The sequence below is a fragment of the Thamnophis sirtalis genome, unplaced genomic scaffold (genome assembly GCF_051295495.1).
Source record: "Thamnophis sirtalis isolate CommonGarterSnake01/CBP01778 unplaced genomic scaffold, rThaSir2_p1.2 scaffold_1, whole genome shotgun sequence".
Taxonomy (NCBI): domain Eukaryota; kingdom Metazoa; phylum Chordata; class Lepidosauria; order Squamata; family Natricidae; genus Thamnophis; species Thamnophis sirtalis.
The window spans coordinates 135,841,039-135,866,540 of NW_028261381.1; the positions used below are offsets into that span (position 1 = coordinate 135,841,039).

Genomic DNA, 25,502 nt, shown 5'->3' on the forward strand with positions numbered 1-25,502 from the left:
TGTGTGTGCTCTTCTCTCCTTTGTTATCGTATACTACCAAACCATGGCAAATATAATCCAACACAGTGTGTTTTAACAAAGAAAAGCAGGCCTACTGTATTTATTGTGGCATTTCTAATTTCATATTTGCATCCATTCAACTTAGTTCCTATCTGCCCTTTTCTATCTTCAAATAAATCAGAACATATGAATCCTTGTTACTTTTTAGGCACTTGTGGTACTTTGCAAAAACTGAAAGGTAAAATTGACTTAAGATTTTTTTAAAAATCCTGTTGAAATAGTTGAATTCTTGGGCATTCAGAATACTTTTCTCTTTCATGCAGTACCCCTCTGTTCTTCATCTCATCCCTTTCTAAAAGTATCCCTTTTTATGCCGAGGTGGATGTTGTGCTTATGTGAGGTGGATGAGGTAGAACAACAGAAAGAGAAGTATCTCAAGAGAAGTAACAGAACTGTTTACAGCTAAATATCCTAATTGTAGAACGGGGGTTTCTTATCTCAGAAATGCAGCATTAAACAAGAGAGTATAAATTGGACAGATACTAACACCATACTCAAGCTTGGTCTTATAAATTAGCAGATGGGTCAGAGGAGATGGAGTGGGTGTGTGCATTATCATTGGAGCCTGCGGAAGGCTCTGAGGAGCAGGAGGTCTTAGAGCCAGATGCAGAGCAGGGCCCATCTACTCACACTCAGGCAGAGAGACAGCTGTTTTCAGGGCCTGAGCTGAGCAAGGAGGAGGAACAGCTGGGGTCTGTCCAAGATGCACGTATGTGCAGAGAAGTACGGAGAGGAGAGCAACACAGGACTGAGGCCCAGCTATCCAGGAAAAGAAGGAGACGTTAACAAGCCCCTCCCAGGCTGGGATATAAGGAGGAGGGGTGTGGGAGGCGTGGTTGTCAGAGACAACCGTTCATGTTCCAGAATACCAATAGCAATAGCAGTTAGACTTATATACCGCTTCATAGGGCTTTCAGCCCTCTCTAAGTGGTTTACAGAGTCAGCATATCGCCCCCACAGTCTGGGTCCTTATTTCACCCACCTTGGAAGGATGGAAGGCTGAGTCAACCTTGAGTCGGTGAGATTAGAACCACTGAACTGCAGATAACAGTCATCTGAAGTGGCCTACAGTACTGCACCCTAACCACTGCGCCACCTCGGGTTCCCTCTGGGTGATTCCTTGCCAGGATTTCCTTGCCACTATCCAGGTTGGTCAGGACTCTTTGTGTTGGGATTGAAGTGCTAATTGACTTTTGGGGATCTCAGAAACAGCTTGTGAATCACTTAAGGATGTTTGACCTGGAGCTTTGTCAGTGAATGCATGTATTCCTGTCTTTCTAAATAAAAAGGAGTTTTCCCTCATGAGTAGGATGTTAGTTAAGTGGGACTCATGAAGGCTGGGTCAGATCACAGAGAGAGAGGAAAAAAAACCTCTTGGGATTTGGAAGGTCAAATGCTAGAAGAGAAATAGTAATGATGCTGGCAATGACCAGAAAGAAGGAAATATATTAACAACTCACCTCACAGCCTCCAAAACAATCCATAAAAATATTTTATATACATTTTTTATTATGTGATGACAGAAGTCCACTTACATTCTGGACTGGGAATTGGATATTTTTGTTATAGCTCTTGAAGTTATTTTGATTTCTGAATGCAAATTTAGTAATTAGTTGTGATTCTGTAAACTTGTAACTGAGCATATTCCAATGAACTCAATTAGATCAATGAGATTAAATTAAATTACAAAAGGATGCAATTTACAACTACTTAAAAATAATGTTTTCTGTAAGAATGCTTAGAATGGACTTTTACAATAACAAATGCCAAACATTTGTGTATTCATCCTGACTCAATACTATTGCATTCAGAGAATTTTGCCCCTCTGACTTAAGAAGCACATTAGGGTTTGAAATAAAGTGGAGAAAGAACTACTGTATAAAGTTTCCAAATAAAGCAAAATATAACCAACAGATAAATGCAGGTTTAGATGTTTGGCTTAGTATAGAATTTTGTTGCATAAAGCTACTAATAAACCATTGATCTAAACAAACTCAGTCTTTCTTGGAGCAGAATATATTTTAGCAATGTACGCAATTCATTTCAGGTTCAATTTTTAATTCTGTGAATATTTATATTGGACCACATGATTTAATAACTTTGACTTAACATAGATTAATATAGAAGCATTAATACCTCCCGTTTTTTTTAGTATTCTAAAATTCCTAATATTCATTACTTTTGTTTGAGAAATCCACAATAATTCTGATCTAAATATGACTGAAGTGTTTGAATTAACAACTATAACATTTTAATTCAAACATTTACAAACATAAGATTACTGCTAAAGCTTGTTTGGCAGTTCTCAAATTAATTCCTTACACATAATCCAAAGAATATGTACAAATGTTACAAAACTAACTTTTGCTGTTTATTCTACACTAATAGTATAGAAATAGCACTAATTATAAATAAATACTTTTTTTTCTTAAATGCCCCTCAAGAACAGGCCTTTAATTTTTTCCAACATATCTTGCAATGGCATTGATTGTTTAAGGCAGTTTCGGTTGACTGAGTTCCAATATTGGCCAGGAATAAATCTATGTTCATACAATAGACTGAGTTGAAACCAAATAAACTGTATTATGTTTACATTAGGCTAATAATAATTGATCTAGTTGTGGATTATTAAAAATTAACCTAGTTGTGTGGGTTTGCATGACACTCCTAACTATAAACCACTGATAAAATTCCATTTTTTTACTACTGGTTCTGTGGGCGTGGCTTGGTGGGCGTGGCAGGGGAAGGATACTGCAAAATCTCCATTCCCTCCCCACTTCTGGGGGAAGAATATTGCAAAATCTCCATTCCCACTCCATTCTGGGGCCACCAGAGGTGGTATTTACCAGTTCTCTGAAGTACTCAAAATTTTTGCTACCAGTTCTCCAGAACCTGTGAGAACTTGCTGAATTTCACCCCTGTTATAAACTAACCACATAAGCTGGGTTTTCATAAGATAACTGCGATTAAAAAATGGTGTGGCTAGTTTTTGAAAACACTACCAATTGCTTAGCACAATGTTTGAACCATGTTAACTGTTTACCTCATATAATAGAAGAGATCTGAAAAATTTCAGACATTGTGACACTCGCACTAGTTGCTAGATTTAACACATGATTATAAAAATATGTTTTGACATCAACTTTCCAAGAATACACTATTAAAATCTAGAATATTATTTTTATCCAAAGTGTATGTGTCTGGATAGCTTATAAACTTCAAAGTTAATATAGTTTGTCTATCTAACACATTGGAGTGAACTTTGAATTGAATGAAGCTGATTCTTTTAAAGGAAGAAGGGAATTCCCCACATGGAAAGAATGCCAGTATAGCAGATTTTATTGTATTTTTAAGTTATGAACCATTTTACATGCTGTACTGATTCTCATATCTACATTTAGATGTAAAAAAGTGAAGTAAGCAATCTGTGCGTGGAGAAGTTGCATCACTATTTTGGAGAGAATGAGTTCATACTTCTATTTTATGAATAACAGAGTTTATTTAACCAATCCTGTGTCCAGATCAGCTTGTTCGTTGTCTTTTTTCCTGGTTTCTGGAGTATTTAATGAATAGGATTCCTTGTTTTCTATTGGAATACATCTTAGGCATTTTAAACAAGATCGTCCCATTTTGACAAAATCCTGGTAGGTATTTTCACTTGTAAAGCAATATAGTATGGGATCTGCAACACAATTAAAAGTAGTCAATAAAAGAGAAAAATGATAGATGTTAAAGATTCTGGCAGCAAATTCACAGCTCTTCTCAAATAGGCTGCGTATTAACAAAAGAACATGATACGGTCCAAAGCAAATTAAGAAAATTAAGATTGTGCTTGAAACTAGGCGTTTAATTTGAATTTTCCTCTTTTTCTGAGTGCCATGACTCTTCCGGACAACACGTAGAATTCCATAGTAGGAAAAAATAAGGAGGCAAAATGGAAATAGGAAACCAGCTGTGCAACGGTAAAAGTTTATGTTATGTTCCCAGATTTTTATGGGATAATGTTCAAAGCACACTAAGTGTCTCTCCGAGTCTTTACTCACTTCTCCATGTTTAAAAACCAGCCAACAAGTAATCATCTCTTTAGTCCAGATGACAATGCTCACTATCACAGCAGCCTTCATTGTACGACACTGTTGGAAACGAAAAGGATGCACCAATGCAAGATAACGGTCAACGGAGATACAGCAGAGAAAACCCACACTGATATAAATGTTTTCATAAAGGAGGATGCCACAAATTTTGCACAAGAGTTCATTGTAAGTCCAGTTATCGTGCTGCAAAACATACTGGAGCCAAAAAGGTAGAGAGAAAATGTAAAGCAGATCAGCTATGGTTAGATTGCAAAGGTATATTCCTAATTCATTCTTGACCTTAACTTGCAAGTAAGCATAGTACAACGAGAGACAATTGGCTGGGAGTCCTACTACAAAGACAAGTATATATACCACAGGTGACAATTTCTGGTGTATTTCATGATTAATGTTGCAGTCCTCAGTGCTATTGTCCATCACCTCTTCTGGAAGAATCCCCATGTTCTGCAGTCTGTTAGCTCAGCAGACATATTTTTTATTCCACCATTTCACTCTACATTTGCTTTATGCGATTATCAGTGCTTGTAATCTCCTGCAAGAAAGGAAAAAAGTCACAAAACAATTCTTATTAAAATCAACAATAAATCAGTTTTTTTCATAATCCACACAAAGGTGATACTTCATTACCTAAAACTCTTGAACTTAGTGACCGGTCCCATATCATAGCAAGCAATGGTTAATTGAACCATCAGTTCTTAAATAAATGACAGTTGACTGAGTTCAGAACTCACTACGTCATAATATATTCACCTGTAATTAGGTTTACTTAATTAAATCTGTTTTCTCACTTTGTGCTATGGGGAGAGACAGTGGTGGACTAAGAGTAGAAAAACAGAGTTCACATTCACACTTAAGCCTATCAGAACAGGGCTCCCAAGATCTGGTGATCACTAAATGGCAGCAAAATGTTCTCTGCTATCTTGTCATTAGTACTGTCTGGAGTTTGCAGCCCAAGTCTGATAGTCCTAGCGAAGGGATTCCCTGGGTGTCACCAGATTAATTATTCTATCTCATCCGAGTTTAATTATAGGGTAGTTGTGGGTATATGATGAAGGGAAATTTCCATACAGGTAGACTTTGAGTAACATAAATACTATAGTTCTGTAATCTTAACTGTATGGTTACCCATCTCATCTAAGCAAGTCTGGGTAACTCACAACAAATAAAAAACAATACAATAAAGACAAGTTAAAAACTAATATACAAACCTGGAAAAACTATCCATAATCAATTAAAAAAACAGAAAATAATGATCAGCAGCGGAATTAATTCTACATAAGGTCAATTTAGCCATTGATACTGAGCAATAAGTTATATTGACCAAATTTACACGTCACGTAATTCACTAGTTTGTTGTTACTGTATTATAGAAAGCTAGTCTCTATACTACCTACTTGGTACTTGGATGAAACTATGGGAATTCTAAGAGCTGTTGATTAAACTGGGAAGTTGTAAAATATTTTTCTGAAGAAAGTAATGACAAGCAACTTTTTAAAATGTGACCAAGAAAAGTACATAGATGAAGTCATTAGGAGCTGAGCACCTTTTTAAATATAACACAAAAGTTCAGATACTTTGTGGAGATTATATTTAGTTCAAGATTTGAATGAAGTTCATATCTAAGAGTTCTGACTGCTTTTATTTTTGCAGATGTTTCGCTGCCTACCTTGGCAACATCTTCAGTACTATGGTCTTGCGGAACCGAGGTCTGTTGATTAGCGGACCTCAGTAAGTCCAGTACTGGACTTGTATCTACTGTTAGGTGTTTTTGTTTTCTATGTAACTTCTAGTTTTTGCTTCGCTGATGGGTTGCCCCCTTCTGTTTTATCCAGGTGTTGGTTAATAGCTGTATGATAAGGGATGTAGTGATTTTATGCTGTTTTTAACTTCTTACAAAGTTAACCTTTGGCTATTTTATTGAAATAGTCAGTGGTTGAGTACAGGTTTATGTGTCTGTTGGTTGATAATTTATCAGAATCCCAGTTTATTAGGGATTTTTGTGCATTCTTGGTCCAAATTAGAGTTTCAGTGGCTTCTGAGGCAAATTTATGGTTGAACGTATTTGTGCACAGTGAAACTAAGGAGGTTCTGTCATGTCTTCTAACTGCTTATGATACTCCTGAATATGTTCTGTTAATGTTCTATCTATTTGTTATTCAGAGTTTATGTATTTCATTTTCTAAATAACTCCTGCTCTATCTTCTTTGGTTCAAGGTCTGTGGTTTTACTTAAAATGCTTCAGAGAGATTTTGTTGGTTTGTGTGTTGTAGTTCTTTCAAGCAGCTGTAAAAACCTATTGGTGAGTTCTGAGATATGCTAAGATAATTGTGCCATTTATTATTATGTATATTATTATTCATTTATTAAATGTATATATTGCCTATCTCACTATCAAGCAATTCTGGGAGGATTACAATGTTTTCTTAATAATATAAAACAAAAAATTAAAACATTGGGCATCAAAATTATAACATTAATAAAGCCAATAGCCAATGAATACATGGGGGTGGGGGGGTAAATGCATACTAATTTATAAACCAACTCCAAAATGAGTCCCTCACAGTATATAATGCAAAGCACAAGGATTTTGCCATTAGTTATCATTCTATGAGATTCAAAGTTTCTACCGAAATTACTGGAGTCTCTAAAAATTATATGTAATTGTTTATTTGTTTATTTAATCTATTAACCAACTCATAAATGGATCTGAAATGGGTTGATAGCCACAAAATACCCAAGATGAAACAATAAACAGATAATTCTTTCAAAGATTATAAGAGCAATCACTGCAATATAAGGGTTAAATAAAATCAGATGTTCATAAGGCACACAGTCAGTCTAATGGCTGTTAACTTTCAATACAGAAGTCAAAAATCCAAGTCCTTCACCTGGTGCACCAAAGCAAATATTGTGTTTAGCAGCCCAAATTCCAAGTGAATCATACACTAACAAAAATAACTTACTTCTTTCCTCCACATTTCAAATATTTTACTATAGTGAGCTACATATTTGTCAAAAATAAACAAACAAAAAACCTCCATAACTTCTGTGAGTTTACTCTGTGGGGATGGTTGTGAGGAAAAAACTGAAAAAAGTAAAGACGAGTCATTGGGTATAGGAACTGTAACCACATGGTCTGGTAATAAACCTAGGCAAATCAGCTTGCTGTCATGCTAGCAAGTTGAAGTATGATATGGAGATGCGTTTCAGGGTGGCTGTAGATCTTGGGGGCCCTGGGCTTAAATTTCCATTACAGAAGGTCTTTGGGATCATATGGAAAGAAAAGTGCAGAAAAGAGAAAATGTAAACAGTCCAAAGACAAATATCAAGAAGTAGCTGCTCCAGGATTATCAAGGAAGAAGATAAGTTCCTGAGGAAGGAAGAATGCAATGTTTGATGTTCTAATGCAGATGCTGTTGTTCTAGTTTTAGATATATTTCAATTGCTAAAACTGAACACTGTGCAAGGGCAGAGAAGGCATAAGAAAGAATTCCTCCCATGGGAAAAAATGTTTCTTTCTCCCTCATTCACACTTGGTTGAGGTTCCCAGTGAAAGAACATCCCATATTTGAAAGTGGCAAAAATGCTTTTCTGGAGATAAGAAGTATGCTGAGAGAGAGTTGATGGAACATTGGCGCTGTTCCCAAAACCCACTTATCCCAGGCAGACACTAACCCCATCGAATGCCCTTATTGATGGTTCTGTCAGTACACAATTGCATTCAATGACTCATTTTCCTTTTATTAAAATACGGGATTCCTATTCACTTAGATATTGTTAAAATATGGGATTCCTATTCACTTAGATAAGACAGCCAATCTGGTGTGGTGGTTAACCCACTAGACTAGAAAGCAAAAGACTCTGAATACTAGTCTTGCTTTCAACATGAAGTCAGCTGGGTGACTTTGAGCTAGACTCTCAGCCTTAGCAAGAGGCAATACCAAACCACTTCCAAAAATCTTGCCAAGAAAGCTGCAAGGACTAGCCCAAACAGTCATCAGTTGTTATAACTAACATGAACACTCACACAGAGAGAGACAGAGAAATCACTTAATGCAGGACATTCCTCCTCCTCCTCCACGGAGTTTTTACATCAGAAAGTACTGGCAATGCTGTATTGCATCACTAGTCTTGTCCCAATTGGCCAAGCAGGCAGCACTAGGCTGAGTTAGTGCAATTAATCAGGAATTGGGAAGTGGTTTTGTACTACTAGGCCTTCTTAGTGAGTTCCATAATAGAGTTATTTTTTAAGCTCTTCACTTCCAACTCTCTTTTTTTTCTTGGAGGATTAGATTGACTGAGTTTTGATGTTTCAAAATGTTGGCATGGCAAAATGAATGGAATTTGCTTAACTCTACGAAGGGCTTTTAGATATAGTTCACCAGGTCAATTGGCCCTTTTTGATGTTCCCATAACACACTAATACTACTGCAGACACATTCACCCTGCTGTGAAAGAGGGCCACTTTGATGTCTTCAGATTGGTCAGTAGAAGTAACATCTTTCAAATGAACTTTTAAAAAACTCAAAAGAATCTCCAAGGAGGGAAAAGGAAACTTTTTTAAATAAGCAAAGCATTGGTTCAAAGGAACATACCAAGGTTGGACAATGTTTCTATTATTAACACATTGGACTGTGGGGAAATGTGTGTATTATTTTTCCAAATCTCAATGTCCGGAAACAACCACGAAACGCAACATTCTCATTTCTTGTCAATTACATTGTCTAAAATGACAAAGCATTAACACATTCAGACACCTACAAAACTTCACAAACATCATACAAGAATACTATAGTTATCTCACTTCTATAGTAAAGACTTAGGGACGCAGTGGCTCAGTGGCTAAGACGCTGAGCTTGTCGATAAGAAAGGTCAGCAGTTCGGCGGTTTGAATCCCTAGCGCCGCATAACAGAGTGAGCTCCCTACTTGTCCCAACATCTGCCAACCTAGCGGTTCGAAAGCATGTGAAAATGCAAGTAGAAAAATAGGAACCACCTTTGGTGGGAAGGTAACAGCACTCCATGAGCATTCGGCATTTAGTCATGCCAGCCACATGACCACAGAGAATGTCTTCGGACAGCGCTGGCTCTTCAGCTTAGAAACGGAGATGAGCACCGCCCTCTAGAATCAGGAACGACTAGGACATATGTGCGAGGGGAACCTTTACCTTTTACTAAATACTTACTTTACAATAACTCCCATTGCAATTGAGTGTTTTTACAGGTGAGCTCTATAAGCCTCATAACAATTCAGTAGTACAGCTTTCTTCAACTTGACTTAGATGGAGGATGATGATTGTTGCAATCTAACATATCAAGAAACATCAAAGGCTACCATAAGATGACATGCTATTAAATGTCATTTCTAACATTAATACATCAAAAATATGCTTTACATACTTTTTGAAATGCCATTTTATAAAAATACACTATGTAAGGACTAAGAGCTGAGGAAGCTTCTTGGATGAGAAATGAAATGTCTTCAAAGAAAGTCCAGTTGCCTCTTGAAAAAGTACCTTTGGAACAGTATCCTATGTACTGTCAATGGAGAAAATGGAGAAAATAGCCTCCCTGGGTGACTTTTCCCCAATGTGGTATTCTTTTGATGTGTTAGATCAAAATAAAAAAAACTACAATAATTTCTAGTTAGCCTGACCAATGGTATGTGGAGGGCACCAGTTCAGATAAAGCATACATAATGTGGCTGAGCCAATAGGGTAAAAGTCTGGAGATCTCAACCCTCTCTCCAAAGGATCTCCTATATAAGCTGGTCTTGTTTCCTTGCCTTTGAGTAGCAACTTAATAGTTCCTGCTACTTCAACTTACAGTATCTTCCAAGAAGTCCCCGTATGTCTGGTGTATGAGAGATATAGGATTCTTGTGACTTCTGTGACTCTACTTGCAGTAAAAAGATAAATGTCAGAGAAATAATAACTTCTCTAGTTGACCCTAGCCTGTAGCAATGTAGCATAAGTAAAGGTAAATGTTCCCCTCGCACATATATGCTAGTCGTTCCCGACTCTAGGGGGTGGTGCTCATCTCTGTTTAAAAGCCAAAGAGCTAGTGCTGTCTGAAGACATCTCCATGGACATGTGGATGGCATGACAAAATGCTGAAGGCCCACAGAGTGCTGTTACTTCCCACCAAAGGTGGTTCCTATTTTTGTACTTGCATTTTTACATGCTTTTGAACTGCTAAATTGGCAGAAGCTGGGACAAGTAACAGGAGCTCACTCTGTTATGCGGTGCTAGGGATTCGAACCGCCGAACTGCCAACCTTTCTGATTGACAAGCTCAGTGTTTAGCCACTGACCACCGCTTCCCAGCAATGTAGCATATACATGTCTAATTAAAATTTGAGATCTCCCTTCTCCCTTCTGGAAATCAATCTCAAAGAAGATGAACAAAATCAAACTTTTGTAAAAAAAGGGGGGGGGGATTATATGTGAAACCGGATTTATAAAAAATGCATGCAATTTGTTTTGTCAAATTTGAAAGCAAAATTATCTGCTTCTTTTTCCTGGACCTTCCTTGACTTCCTGGCAATTATTCTAACCAATTATCAGAGCTTTTGGGAAAACCATGTACTCCATTTGCTTTCCCAGCTCAAGTACAGTTTAAGAATACTTCTTGCTGTTTTCCCAGAGTTCTGCCTTTGTTGTCCTTTAAAAAAACAAAACACGATTGTTTGCCTACCTACGAAGGGAAGAGTTGAAAGAACATATGTGCTAAAGCCCATGCCTCAGTGAAGATGTAGATCCAAATTCAGACCCTGATTGCCATCTACAGTACATTGACAGGGAGGTTTCAGTGCTGTACAGGAAGTCCCCGATTTACGAGCACAATTGAGCCCAAAATTTATGTTGTTAAGTGAAATATTTATTAAGTGCGTTTTGCCCCATTTTACGAACTTTCTTGCCACAATTGTTAAATGAACCATTGCAGTTGTTAATTCAGTAACATGGTTATTAAATGAATCTACTTTCCCCATTAACTTTGCTTATTAGAAGGTTGCAAAAGGGGGATCATATGATCCCAATGCTGTAACCCTATTCATAAATATGAACCAATTGCCAAATGTCTGGATTTTGATCACGTGATTACAGGGATTAAGTTCTTTTTTTCAGCACTGTTGTAACTTTGAATGGTCACTAAATGAACTGTTGTAAGCCGAGGACTACCTGAATTTACAATTCACCTTTGCCTGGTTTAGCCTCTCACCAGATTTTAATTTGATTGTTGGGGCAAACATTTTGACGGAGACCCCAACACAACTCGATTTGCCTGCCATGTTGCATCCTTGAAAAGAGAAAGGGCCAAAGGATACGAAGGAGATACGTTTTTGTTTGTCTTCAATGTTTCATTTCCAATTTTCCAAATGCTGTTTCTCTTAAACTTTCTACATTTTTTTAAAAAAGGGAAACTTTTCAGACATAGGAAGAGCCAAGGTGGCGCAGTGGTTAAATGCAGCACTGCAGGCTACTGCTAGATCAGCAGGTCAGCGGTTCAAATCTCACCGGCTCAGGGTTGACTCAGCCTTCCATCCTTCCGAGGTGGGTAAAATGAGGACCCAGATTGTTGGGGGCAATATGCTGACTCTCTGTAAACCGCTTAGAGAGGCCTGAAAGGCCTATGAAGCGGTATATAAGTCTACTGCTATAACTGTATATTGTACAGTAGTTGGAATTTGAATACTGGCTTGCACAGCTGTAACACATTAGTAAGTAACCACAGATATATTCTGAAAATTGACATTTTAAACAGGACTGAAATATTTAAATGAGACATAAACAATAGGCTAATTACTCATCAATGCACAATTTCCCCCTTAAAGAGGACATATATTACTCATTATATCAAGTAGAGGTCTGAGCTTATTTACACTTGGAATTTCTGTGTCTGCTTAGCTTCCTTTTAATCAAAGAGCATATCATTCGTATAAAAGTTATGGCTATAATTTTTAAAATAGCTTTTTCACCTAAAAGTTGTAGGAATATTACCGATATTGAGAGTACAGTGCAGGATTAATGATTCCATCAATAATTTATTTTCCTTTTTTAAAATCACAAAGGCTAAATCTTGAATGTAACCAAAACACATTTCTTATTAAATCTAAAATATGCAATTCATATCTATCAAAGTTTAATATAAAGGCCCCTATCAATTGTAACTGACTGACTGTCGATTCAAACCATGCTGGATACAATATTTGAAGAACAATGTGGCATGATACCACATAAATAATATCAAACCAATAAAACGAAAGTAACGTGTCAGCATACATCTGTTTCAGCAGGATCTACCCAGTTTAATTTTTGAGAAGTCTACAAAAATGTTTGAAATTCTAGAGTGGTGTTTCAGATATGTATTGATGATTCTAGGCAATATGGATCAATCGACTAGTGCAGATTTAAGAGATTATATGTGATCTCAAAGACCAGATGTGGTAAACAAGACTAAGTACAAAGATAAAGAAAGAGAATATCTATTCCAATGAATAGTTTTTCAATAAATTGACTATCACCAGCAGTTAATAATGGAAAACATTGTTAACCATGACCTAGTTGCAGTGTAACTTCAATGGAGCCTTACATAGCTAGAGGTCTAGTTGACCTATCGCTACATCCTATCCTCACAAGTTGTTGTAAAAAGGGAGATAGAGAAATAAAATGATTCTCCTAGCTGTAAAATATTATGTTCAGTCATCCCCCAAGCCTGTTGTTGATTTTGCCAAGTAAGAGTTTTAGTTGAAACAAAGTGAAGCTTATATTATATTTATACAAGTTATTTTAAACAAAACCAGAATGTTACCAGGCACAGGCTCAAAAACTGACTACTGCACTCCCAATATGCAATTAAATAACCAACGTTAAACAGGAAACCAACTAAAAAGAGAACTGGGCTACAGCCAACAACAGCTGAGACACCTCAAGCAGAGAAAATAAGAACAACAAGTTACCTCACACCAAACCTATTTTAATATAAGCAGCTTGAAAATTGCACAAGCAAATGATACAACAGAGGAAAGCACAATACAGATATCTTAGATCAGTACAGCAAGATGTGTAAAAGATCAGGAATGTAGGTTATATAAATATTTCAAGTGTCTAAACGTTTTGTAGCAGAAGAAGTTATACATCTAGTTATCACTTTGGTTCCATCTTTCATAATATCTCAGGCAGTAAAATCTCAAGCATTGATGAGCAATATTGGAACAGATTATACATTCTTATACACTCCAGTTCAGGCCTCTCATTGCTTTATGGGTGCAGGAATGAATAACATTGCCTTCCTCCCACTCCCAGCTCATGGCAAATATACCTGGGTTTCCCAGCTTCAATTAAAAGCTGGGTTGTTGTATTTTTGTGCTCCAAACCATCTTAAGTCCTTCGGAGCAGATGGTCTCCAGCACTTTGTTCCATTCCAGCAGCCCCAGTGCCCAGCTTTTGTGGCTGGCACGTCTCCGTCTCCCCTTCCTGATAGTTACCTTGGGCAGCCATTTTGTCCTTTGATGACAGGCTGCTCTTCTCTGCTGGCTGGCAGTTGCTCTTTTTGTAATATGGTTGATCCAGCAATGGCCCATTAAGTTGATAAACCATCCTCACTGGGAGAATGAGGGCTTCATTCAACCTCACATTAGCCAGTGGAAACCCTTCTCAGTTGCTGCCTACTGGATAAAGCGTGCTCCCCTTGCTTTCTCAGCCCTTGCTCACAATACTGCAAAACTACGTTTTCATTTATTGTTTAAAACATTTTTAAGCTCAAAGGTAGGAATGTTGCTACCCTACTTACCAGTCCTGAATTACCAGTCCTTCCTTGTTCCCATGGTCCTTCAAACCAAGGTAGGAAACGGAGAACAGGGGGTTCCCCTTTCATCATTTTGATTATTGCCGCAAAAGAACAAAAAGAACAAGAAAGTAAGAGGAAAGGGTCTGCTTTAGTATCAAAGGAGATAATATGAGAGAGTGATGGGTAGGTATCCATGTATGCAAACATCTGGAAAAGCAAAGGGAAAATCCAAGGACTAATGAAAAAGGAACAGCCACAAAAGGAAAAGTCAGGCATTGGAGACCAGCCCACTCAGGAGGAATCTGAATTGAACTTCCCTACATGGATGGGAAGGGCAAAAGCTAGGAAAAAACCAGCCAGATCTTGCAGTGGCCATAATGTAGACAATGCAATAACCTAATATTGTAGACAATTGACTCCACTCTGGGCTGGAGTTGCAGGTATTGACTCATGAAACCATTGCAACTACAGCGAGGGAAACAAGCTGCTATGTGGAATTCCCCATAGAACCTATTCATATTTTCTCCAGAAATTAAAACGATATTGTTAGTCTTTCCCCAACTGAAGCTGGAATTTTCCTACACACATGGTCCATACTTTTGTGTGGTTTTCTGCAATACAATTACTTATTTTGGAACAGTCAAGCGTACCCATAAAATACTTGATGTGAAGACTTCTTTCTAGCATTGGTTAACAATTAAATTGCCCCTGGGTCTTATTCCTTTTTTAGAGGTTAGCATATCTGAACCAAATTGTGTGTTTCAATTAATTCATAAGTGAACAGAAAATGATACAACTGCCACATGGTATAAAGTGAAGCATAATATCTTTCTGCAAATTTGAATGCACACCACACTTCCGTGCTATGCAATTGTTCCCAGCATCAGAATAAGAAAATGGTGAATATCAGACACTCTTTAAGTCAGTACTCTGAAAGTCCCCATTCTGGTTGCTTTGGCCAGCCAGGTGGGACAATACAAAAGTGACAAGACTAAAATCACAGAGAACTCTGCTCATATCTTCAAGATGTACAAACTCTACTTCCATCTGGCTTTTAATTCAGAGTAAGTATGAATTACTCTTTGGTATTATAATAATTCACTCATAAATTAAAGAGCACTGACAATCTTGGAAAATCTCATCATATTCCAAACATGAGCAAGATAATATCACTTTTTCCCCAAAGCCTTAAAATTCTTTTAGACGATAAGAAAATAAAACTGTATCCTTGTTGATATGCTAGCCAAAGGGGGAAGAATAAAGTCTTTAATTAAATTGTTCTCCTTCCATATTCTGAAACAGAATTTTCTACCCTCTATTTTAGACTGTGTTTTAATACAAAAAGGAAAAAGAAAAGTTGGTCTGCTCATACAATGCAGGTCACAAGCCATAAAAAGTGACATACTGGTACAATCATAGGGTTGGAAAGGACCCTGGAAGTCTTCTAATCTCCCTATTCTCCAGTCCAGAAATCATCCTTCTATCCTAGACAAATGGCTGTCCAATTTTGAATACTAATGAAACCTCAACAGCTTCAGGAGGCAGGCTTTCCACTGGTTAATAATTCTCATAGTCAGAAAATTCTTCATTTTCAAATTGGATCGGTTATGGTTCTTCAGCCAAGTATGAATCCATCTGGTAGATGGATCACTCCAAATTTTGCAGTCTATCAAGAAGTTGGTCTACTTCATCAAATAACTAAGAACAGTACAGATGGTCCTCAGTTATTGACTATTTGGTGTCCATTCAAAGTTTTGACAGTGCTGAATAAGCAGTACTTATGACCTTTCCTTAAAATCCCAGCTGTTGCACCTCAATTACAATTTAGGTGCTTGGCAACTAGCTCCCACTGGTTGCAGCTCCCTATGGTCACACAGTCACCATTTGCAACTTTCCCTGCTGGCATCCCACAAATTCAATGGGGAAGCTAAAGGTTGCAAGGTGCTCTGATAAATCTTCCTCCATCCTTCCTGTGTTCTGTGTTGCGCCCTTCTTCTCTTGGAATCCCTGAACTCACCTACACTCTGCCTTCTTTCTCTCAGATTTCTCTCTGATTCTCTCTGTTTGCACATAGCCATGCTCTCCTTCCCTTGCACTCATGCAGCAGTGCACCACCTCCTCCCCCAACTCATGTGCAGCTTGCACAGAGCCTCTCACAATCTACCCATGTGTGGCATCCCTGAACTGCTTAGTGGAGACCTCACCACTTCCTGCTTAGTGCCAAGCCCATCTTGGGGATACAATGGCAACCAGGACTCTCTGCATTGTCATTGCTAAGTGATTCAGACACCTGACATTGAGTTTTACAACCACATTGCTTAGCTACGGCAAAAATTCTGGTCCTAGTTGCCATCAGAACCCCAGGATTGTCCGTACATCCACAGCATTACCTTGGTGCACTAATTTAGTCATATTGTCAAAGAAAGCAATAAGATTTATCTGGGTTGACCTTTTTATAATGAATCCATGCTGCCTTTTGGTACTCATCCTGTTTGTTTCTAAATGCTTGCAAATATAGTGATTAATTATGTTTTCCAAGATTTCCCCAGATCCCAAGCTGACAGTTGTCTGTAGTTTCCTGGGTCTACAAATATTTCACAAATATTGTGAAAACCTTGGCACTTCTTTGTTCCTTTGACACATAGCATTAGCTCCAGAGTTTCTCACGCACAGAGCCTGAGCTTTGGGCTTCTCAAAGATTTCAATTGCTGGCTCTCTTGTGACATGGCCAATTCCTTTAACACCCTGGGATGTAATCCATCTGGTCAAAACTACTAAGTGTTCTTTCACCAATTCCTCACTGTTTATGTCTGCCTTTCTCTTTCCTCCCCCCACCCAGTGTTGCTTCTGAAAGTCAAACGTTTTCTTTTTGTGAAAAGACAGGGCATGGTAGGAATTAAGCAATTCAACTTTCTCCCTATTGCCTGTAACCATTTGCCTTCTCCATCTAGTTGTTCAACTTTTTCCTCAACTTTCTTCTTGTCCTAGACATACCCAAAGAATCCTTTTTTGTTATTTTTGGCATTCATCACAAGCCTCAATGCCTGGTGATCCTTAGCTTTTCTGATCCCATCCATGCAGACTCTGCCTCTTTCTTGATTTTTTATTCTTGTTATATAAAAACGTCATATACTTTTTTTTTAAAAAGTGTCCTTCTTGTTTCTCAGTTCATCAGAAGGCTCTTGGTACAACCACACCAGTTTTATCAAGCACCTTCCTTTTTTTCTGAATATCTTTGGTTTTCCTGTCTCCAATGTGGTGAAAGGTCCCTACCACTTACACTTCTTTAACTTACTTCCTGTTGGTAAGTATTAAATCTAATATAGGAGATCCTGTAGCTCTTTTCTCCTCCTTTGAAAAACATGAAAAATTTACTAATTACTGATCTATATAAAATATAATTATACAAATAAGACAGAATGTAATTGTGATGGGTTATTCCAGCAAAAACATATGGCACCATATGTTGCACATATGAGTAACCGCTCATTTTGAGTAAATTATTAGCTATCAGCTTGTTCCCACAAATCCAATATTTAATTTGAACCAACTCTGTGCCTAAATCTTATATAGTGATGGGCAACTTAAGCACATATATTGACTGTACCTTTATGTTCAAAACAAGTCATTTTTAACCTATCATGTGACAATGCCTGAATCAATATAAGTTCCTCTCAGTCTGTTTACTCTGAACTCAAATGCTATTGTGTTGTTTAACTCAATAATTTCCTCGGTTGGTTCTATTCTTATAGATACAACCCTGCTGGCAATTTGCAACATGAACCATGGATTATATCCAAATATAGCTAGTTAGTAAACACACAAAAATAAAAGCTCTTTAAACACTTGCCGACTGCCAATTTGCCTCAACAAATAGGACCAGGACTACAGCTAATCAAGAGGTACAGTATTTTAGCTCTCACTATAAGAAAGAATTGTTATTATGTTTGTCCATGCAAAACTTCTGGAAGGCATTATTCCCAATTGAGGAACCGTGACTGAATTTTCTTGTCAATATATGCAGTCTGTTCAGGAAAATTACATATCTACTTTTGATGGTCACAGGTTACCTGCTGCTAGCAGTACATTAGGCTTAAATATCAGGAATTATGGGCAATCAATTAGGCACCCTGGTTCATCTCGGACTTTGGCAGAAGAAACCTTTGGTCAAGGAGAAAGTGGTACTAGCATAACAGTATAAAAATAGCATAATAAAGTTTAAGATGGGAGGAGGCCAGACAGATACAGTTAGGAAGTGGAGCAAAACTCTGGATTTCTAAGCTTGCTAGAAGCTTATTTTTATCATTTTCCAAATAAGTTTTTTAAATTCAGCAAGTAAATGGATTAATGGTCAGTAAAATTCCTTAAGCGTTTGAAAAATTATTTAATTGGTTCCAGAGGCAGCTCTTAGAGTGTGTGGCATTAAATACAAGATTAGGCAGTGTGTGCTATCATGTGCAGTATTTCAATTTTGCTACATTCAACACAGAAACGGCAATATGAGTTTGGAAGCATCTTAAATATGCCAAAGCCAGCAGACAGAACCTCCTTCAAACCTTTTCCTTAATCACCTTGAGAGTCCACTTGAATACAGTCTTATCGAAAACATCAAGTTCCTTTCTTTTCTCTGTCTGATTTTCCTACGTGTCAGTACAATTTACAAATCACAGCATCATTTGCAAAACTTTGAATAACCAATGAAGAGTTTCTAGTGTATGAGCTGTTTAGTGCCTTTGTCCCACAGGGTGTATTCCAGAACAAAAACTTTTTTGGTACTCATTCACAATACTATAATAATGTTGGAGAAGGCAAATGGCTACAGGCAATAGGGAGAAAGTTGAATTACTTAATTCCTACCTTGCCTCTGTCTTTTTACAAAAGGAAAAAGTTTAAATTCAATAAAACCCTGAAAGGCTTGGAAATAGAAATGTATGTAATAGAATCTTCACTAATTTCTTTGTGTGCATATGTGTGCCTGTATGCGCATGTGTGTGCATCTATGAGAATGAGAGAGCATGAGTGCAAATATGTGCATACTTCCTTATTGCTAAAATTTTATAGTCTCTGCCTTCTACTGCCTCAAATTCAGAAAAAAGAAGTGTGCAATTACATTGAATAATTCTGTAAATTACTCAAGCGTGTAAGAACATTAGCAAGAATTCTACTAAACCACACCAGAATGTTTCAACGGCAGCTTTCTGATCCTCCAGATCACATAGGGGTGAAATTACTGTTCATCCAGATACCTGCCTCCAATTCTGGAAGTTTCCTGGTACTATTAAAATACTGTCAATTACTCTCATTCTTTGCAAATGTTAGGGTAGTGCAGTATTTTAGCATGAAAAGTGCACATTCTTTTTCAAGTTTGTGATACCATGGCTTAAAGAAATGATCCATGTCATCTGAAGATTAGTTGCCCATAATTATTTTCTTCTAAAAAAATCTTGCTTTTTTTCCAGGCACAGTGTGTCTTTTTTCCTTCCCGTTAAATCACTCACAGGAAACCCAGATATCCAGAGGAAACAGACTTTTCTCATAACAGTAATTATAATCCATCAGAGATACGGTCATAATTATTAGCAATATTTTGCCAGATGCCTTTCTATGTGCTAGCTTTATGTCTACTCTCTTCTTTTGAAGCCCATTATATTCTACACTGGATTCTTTCTACTGTTTTCTTCACAACAACCCTATGCAGTGGGTTGAGCTGAAAGAATGTGACTGATCCAAAATCAGACCGTGAGTTTCCCAGGTCTTATTCCAGCTCCTGTTTTCAATGGGAGGAAATAGTTCATATTTAAGAAAAATAAATTCCAGGGGGGTTAAGTTCTATTTTCTTTTAATTTTTCTATAAGTTCATTTATTGGATTTTTGGGCCACTCCAACAAATTTTTTTTTTTAAATTGAACAGTTTGGAAAAAGAATAAACAATTACAAGTGAGAACATGAAAGAAGAATGAAAAAATATAATACAAATGGATAAACCGGAAATGTTAAAACATGAAGATTATAACTTGTTTAAACATTGCTAATTATGAACAATGGCATATATCAGGGAGATATATAGAGAGACATAGATATAGACCAGGGGTGGGTTTGAATTTTTTTTACTACCAGTTCAATGGGCTTGGCTAGATGGGGGCATGTGACTGAGTGGGCATGGCCAACTTGACATCACTCATGCACACTCAGTCACATGACCCCTTCACCAAGCCATACCCACTGAAACAATGGCAAAAAGTTTTGACCAAGGGGGTGAGGGTCTCCAGCCTCGCTGCAGCTAAGGGAGCACCTGCAAATTACCCAGTAAGAAAAACACTTCTGGGGGATGGGGGAAGGCAAAAACGTCTCCGTCTTTGTGAAAAACGGCCCATTTTTCACCTGTTTTTTGCAAAACCAGGGGCATTTTTGCCTTCCCCCAGCCCTGCTAAAGCCTGCAAAGTGCCTCTGGAGGCTGGGGGAAGGCCAAAACGCCTCTGTTTTTGTGAAAAACAGATCTCTCTTGGACTCTTTCTGACTGCACTCTGGAGGACCGGGGACATACTGCCTCTCTCAAGCCATTTGGGTTTTTTTCCCCCTTCTAGACCAGTCACACGCTGGTCCAAAAGCCTTCACCCATCAGCCTTTGCCGAGTGAGTCCTCTTTGTTTGCAAAGTGGCTCTCAAAGAGAATGAAGCTGGCATGGCACACCCAGAGCTGCTGCTTCTTCGCAACAGCTGAGGACCTCTTCTGCTTGCAAGCTCCAAGCTGCAGGGAGGGAGGCAGCTGCAATGCCGGAAACTTTGGGGGGGCTTCTTCCCTCAGTGGTTTGTTTTCTTACCTCTAGGTGGCTACGCCCTCTTTGTCCTTAAATGGGGATGCGAGCAGCGACCAGGGAACTGGTTTGAGGGCATGGCCAGCCTGCCAATAACACTTGTTCAGAGACCCAGTCTGGATTTTTTCTACCAGTTCTACCGAATCGGTCCGAACTGGTAGGAACCCACTTCTGATATAGATTTATAAATATAGATGATATAGATATAGAATTTGGTAGGGCTCTGCTAAGGATTCAGATGATGTACTTCACATTGTTATAAAGCAGTGGTAGTCAACCTGGTCCCTACCGCCCACTAGTGGGTGTTCCTGCTTTCATGGTGGGCAGTAAGGGTTTTATCTGATACTGAAGCATTTTCCTTTTTTTAAATTTAATTGACTTTTTAAAAAAATGTCATAGCATTATTTAAAAACATTTTCATTAGGTTTTCATAAAATCACCATTACTGTGGAACCGGTGGGCGGTTAGAAGATTTTACTACTAACAGAGATACAAAAGTGGGCGGTAGGTATAAAAAGGTTGACTACCCCTGTTATAAAGTGTGCAGACCACATGAGCATGCATGCGCAATTACTTTTTGCTTGGAAGAAAGAGAATGCAGCTTTTCCAGATGTTGTATGCATCCATAAGATTTAGCTTTTTAATGAACAGGGCTTTAATATACTCAATCCCCTTGAAGCTATGTTCAATTTTAATGAAACAACCTTGTTATCCAAAGCTTCGGAAAACCAGCACTGTGATACCCCTGAGAGTAGAAGGCGGCAGCTGCTAAATTTTGCCTTGCTGGACAGCTCCTTCATTTCTTAATGTTGTTTCATGTTTTCTCATGTAGCATTTCCAGGAAAATATTTCACCATACTGATGATGTTTAAAAAATAAATAAATCCACCAACGGATTGTTGGTTTTGTGTCATTAGAAGTTAGTTCTTTAGAGAATTAAAATAGGTGATTAATCAGACATGACTAACCTTTAAAAGCTCATTAATAGAGCTCAGGCAAAAGTAAACGGAAAGTCCATTTGCATTTACTAGAAATGTGCTAACGTCAATGTGAAATCCAAAGGTGCACCCTCATATCTGCAGGGAGATGCAGAGCTATGAAATTTAACATTTTCTTCAGGAAAGCAAAACCAACAATAATAGCAATAGCAATAGCAGTAGACTTATATACCGCTTCATAGGGCTTTCAGCCCTCTCTAAGCGGTTTACAGAGAGTCAGCATATTGCCCCCAACAATCTGGGTCCTCATTTTACCCACCTCGGAAGGATGGAAGGCTGAGTCAATCCTGAGCCGGTGAGATTTGAACCACTGAACTGCTGATCTAGCAGTAGCCTGCAGTGCTGCATTTAACCACTGCGCCACCTTGGCTCTAATATTAACAAATATTAAAAAGCTGCCAAAATAGCTGTTCAGATTTTTAATTCAGATGCACAATTTGCTATTGAGTGGTAGATTATGTTAAAGAAGACAAACTCCTTAAAAATATTTTAAATGGAGAGGCAGGATTTTTTAAAGGTGCTGGAGGAAAGTACATTCAATACATAAAAGATTTGATTTGTCTGCTTCATGAGAACAAACCTTCTGTCTACATTCTGAGGATCTCAGTTTCAGTTACAAAGATCCTGTACTTACACAGAGATTTTATAGTGAGCCTTCACTCCCAGAGGATTCCATCCAGAGGTTCAGCATTTTAAGGGATAAGAGAGATTGATACCTTTTTATTGAATGTTGCACTTCTGATTAATTAAAAAGTTCTTGTATTTTGGATTTCCCATATACTGCCGTTTGTAAGCCGCTGAACTTGGCAGACCAGAAATATTGGAGGGGATTACATTGTCAAAGAATGCTACATGAAAAAAAAAGAAGGAAGGCACGATGTTTGTGTATGTGTGTGTGAAATGAATTCAATATTTTTTGGAAGCATGTATAGGTAGTCTTCAGCTTACAATCACAATTGAGCCCAAAATTTATGTTTCTAAGTGAAAACAGATTTTCACTGGCAGAAGGTTGCAGGAGGCCATCCCAGCTAAAAACGGAGCTCAGGAGTCCGTTTTCACTGGCAGAGCGGTTGGACCACCATAGGTGCCCCCCAACACAAGTGATGTCATGCTGCCACACCCGCCCCAGCCATGCCCATCCCAGCTCCCCGAGGTCAAACACAAACCTGATGAAGCCCTCAATGAAATCGAGTTTGACACCCCTGATATAAGTGGTGACAAACAGTGTATGCATATTTTTTAACTACCAGGCAATCAGGATGAATCTGCTGTTCCATGACATGCACATTAATGTTACTAGCATAAGGAGTTAAACATTAAATATTCACGTGCAGAAAGTTGGCCTTATTTCCATGCTATTTCCTGCACACAAGCATTTTGCTTATAGGAAATGTGTCACATCTGAAGCAGAAGAAAACAATGGGAAGTTTTAAGTTAAAAGAATAGGCATGGCTTAAAACTATATATAGCATATAATATTGAGTTGGAACATTTGTTCCAGTCCAATGGAACAAACTGCAAATAAATGACTGCTTCATCTGCCACATGGGTGTTGTGGTGAGAAAAAGAGTCATATAAAAAAATGTTTAGTAAATAGAATTTGTCTGAGCAGGAGGACCATATCTACAGTGATATATACCAGTGTTTTTCAACCTTTTTTGTGCAAAGGCACACTTTTTTCATGAAAAAAATCACGAGGCACACCACCATTAGAAAATGTTAAAAAAATTTAACTCTGTGCCTATATTGACTATATATAAAGTAATTTTCCCACGGCACACCTTACACTATGTCACGGCACACTAGTGTGCCGCGGCACAGTGGTTGAAAAACACTGATATATACAACTTAGGCAAAACAAACATCCATTACTGACAGGCATTTTAGATCAGACATGTGAACAATGATGGTGACAAACATGAGTCTCCATCAAGATTTAAAAATGGATATAAATGTTGAATTTGCATTTACATTCTTGCACAGAGTCATTCCACGTCATTGTTTAAATGACATAGAAAAGTAGCACAGTTTAAAGAGCAGAAAGTATTTTTATTTTTTTGTATCCCACCTTTATTATTTTTACAAATACCTCAAGATGACAAATATAGCCAAAACATTTCCGTCCTCCTATTTTCCCCACAACCACAATCCTATGAGGTGAATTGGGCTGAGAAAAGGAGTGACTGGCCACAAAGTCACCCAACTTACTTTCATGGTTAAGGCAGGTGAAATTCAGATAGATAGAAAATATTGGCTGGGAGTTTATTTCTTATATTTTGCTGCTACAAGCGAAAATATTTTTTCTGCCCTAAAGATCTCTTGATCCAATGGTCTGTTTAATCCAGATTTAAGCATTGCAAATCTGATCTAATTTCTGCTTAATAGTTCCAGGAAACAGAGTCATCTCTTATCTTTTTGGCTGTTGAACTGTCTCACTATCAAGTCAGAATTGACTTGCTAAGAATGCTTGACCTTTCATTGGAGAAAGATATTTTGGCTTTCTTAAGCTCTTCCAACTATGTCTTCTTCTGTTTCTCTATCAGTGGATCTGGCTGGCATTCTGGGGAATGTAGCCCAGAAGCTGAACAACTTTTTGATGTTTCTTGTAAGGTTCGCCAAATGTTGAAGCACATTTTCCCAAAGTAACTCAGCTTCTCTTGAATGCTGACTTTCTAACAGGCCCAGACATCTTAACTTGTTCACTTACTCATTTAGCATCCTGTAATTCTGTTCAATCTCATCGTTCAAAGCAGCATTTTTTTAAAAAAAATCCAAATACATAAAATCGAATACAAAGCAATGAAAACACAAAAAGTAACACTTAAAAGGCCCACTTTCCTCTGAGTGCGAACCAGACTTGTAGCAGTAGGAATGTCTGTGTGTGCCTCAGAATATAAAACGTAGTTTAGTAGCTGCGTACTCTATAGAAAAGGTAGCTTAATAGCAAGTACTCTCCGCTTATAAATAAAGATTTTATAACATACCTCCATCAACGTTTATTCAAAACTTCATTCAGTTTAACAGGAATCTATCCACTTGCAATATACATTCATTTCAATACTTTGGCTGCCCACTATTTCAGTTCAAATAAAGAACACAAACCCAGCTGAGTTATTTCAAAAGAAAACTCTGTTTGCTCTTTCAGGGGTCAAAGGTATATTTATGGGTATTTAATCCCAGCCATTTCCAACCTCTTAAAAGAAGTTCAGAAATAAAGATCTCACTGTTTAGGGAAACTCACACCTACATAGCATTGAACTGTTGCTGCCGCCAAGTTTTCACACCTATTTCTTAAAATGAGTTGATGCTCACCTAGAGAAAAGCGCCGAGTTCCTTGGAAGTGCTGAAAGTTCTTCTGCCTGTGAAATGGAGCTTCTGCATCAGAGTTTAAGCGAGGCTTCTCTGACTAACCTCCTCTCAAAGGAGAACTGTCAGAGACTGATCAGGAGGAGGAGGAGCAGCAGCAGCAGCAGATCAGCTGCTTTGTTTGTCAGTACCACAACCCTGCCCTGCCCAGATGAATTGGAGTAAACTCCACCAGATTCTTCTCAACATTTTCTTAATGCTATCGTGTGAGGGCCTCTCAATGGTCCAGAAAAGCCCAAAAGCAAAATGTTCATTTGGAACTTTTATTCCACAAAGACCCCATTCTCACAGAATCCTAAGCAATCTATTTTTCCCACCTTGGCCTTCTTCTTTACAGTCTCAGTGGCTACGACACTGAGCTTGTCAATCAGAAAGGTCACCA

General features: G+C 38.0%; 1 protein-coding gene across 1 annotated transcript; it reads right to left on the reverse strand.

Moving 5' to 3' along the window:
* Nucleotides 1-3,162: 3,162 nt before the first annotated feature.
* On the reverse strand, nt 3,163-25,502 carry GPR68 (G protein-coupled receptor 68). The gene is made up of 2 exons (XM_014063493.2): nt 25,067-25,502; nt 3,163-4,686 (listed from the first exon to the last, which is right to left on the reverse strand). The coding sequence occupies exon 2, from the start codon at nt 4,593-4,595 to the stop codon at nt 3,558-3,560; it is 1,038 nt and encodes a 345-aa protein (XP_013918968.2). The 5' UTR covers nt 4,596-4,686; nt 25,067-25,502; the 3' UTR covers nt 3,163-3,557.

Excerpts from the sequence above, each read along its gene's own strand:
- GPR68 (XM_014063493.2), bottom strand. The coding sequence starts at position 4,595 with ATGGGGATTCTTCCAGAAGAGGTGATGGACAATAGCACTGAGGACTGC.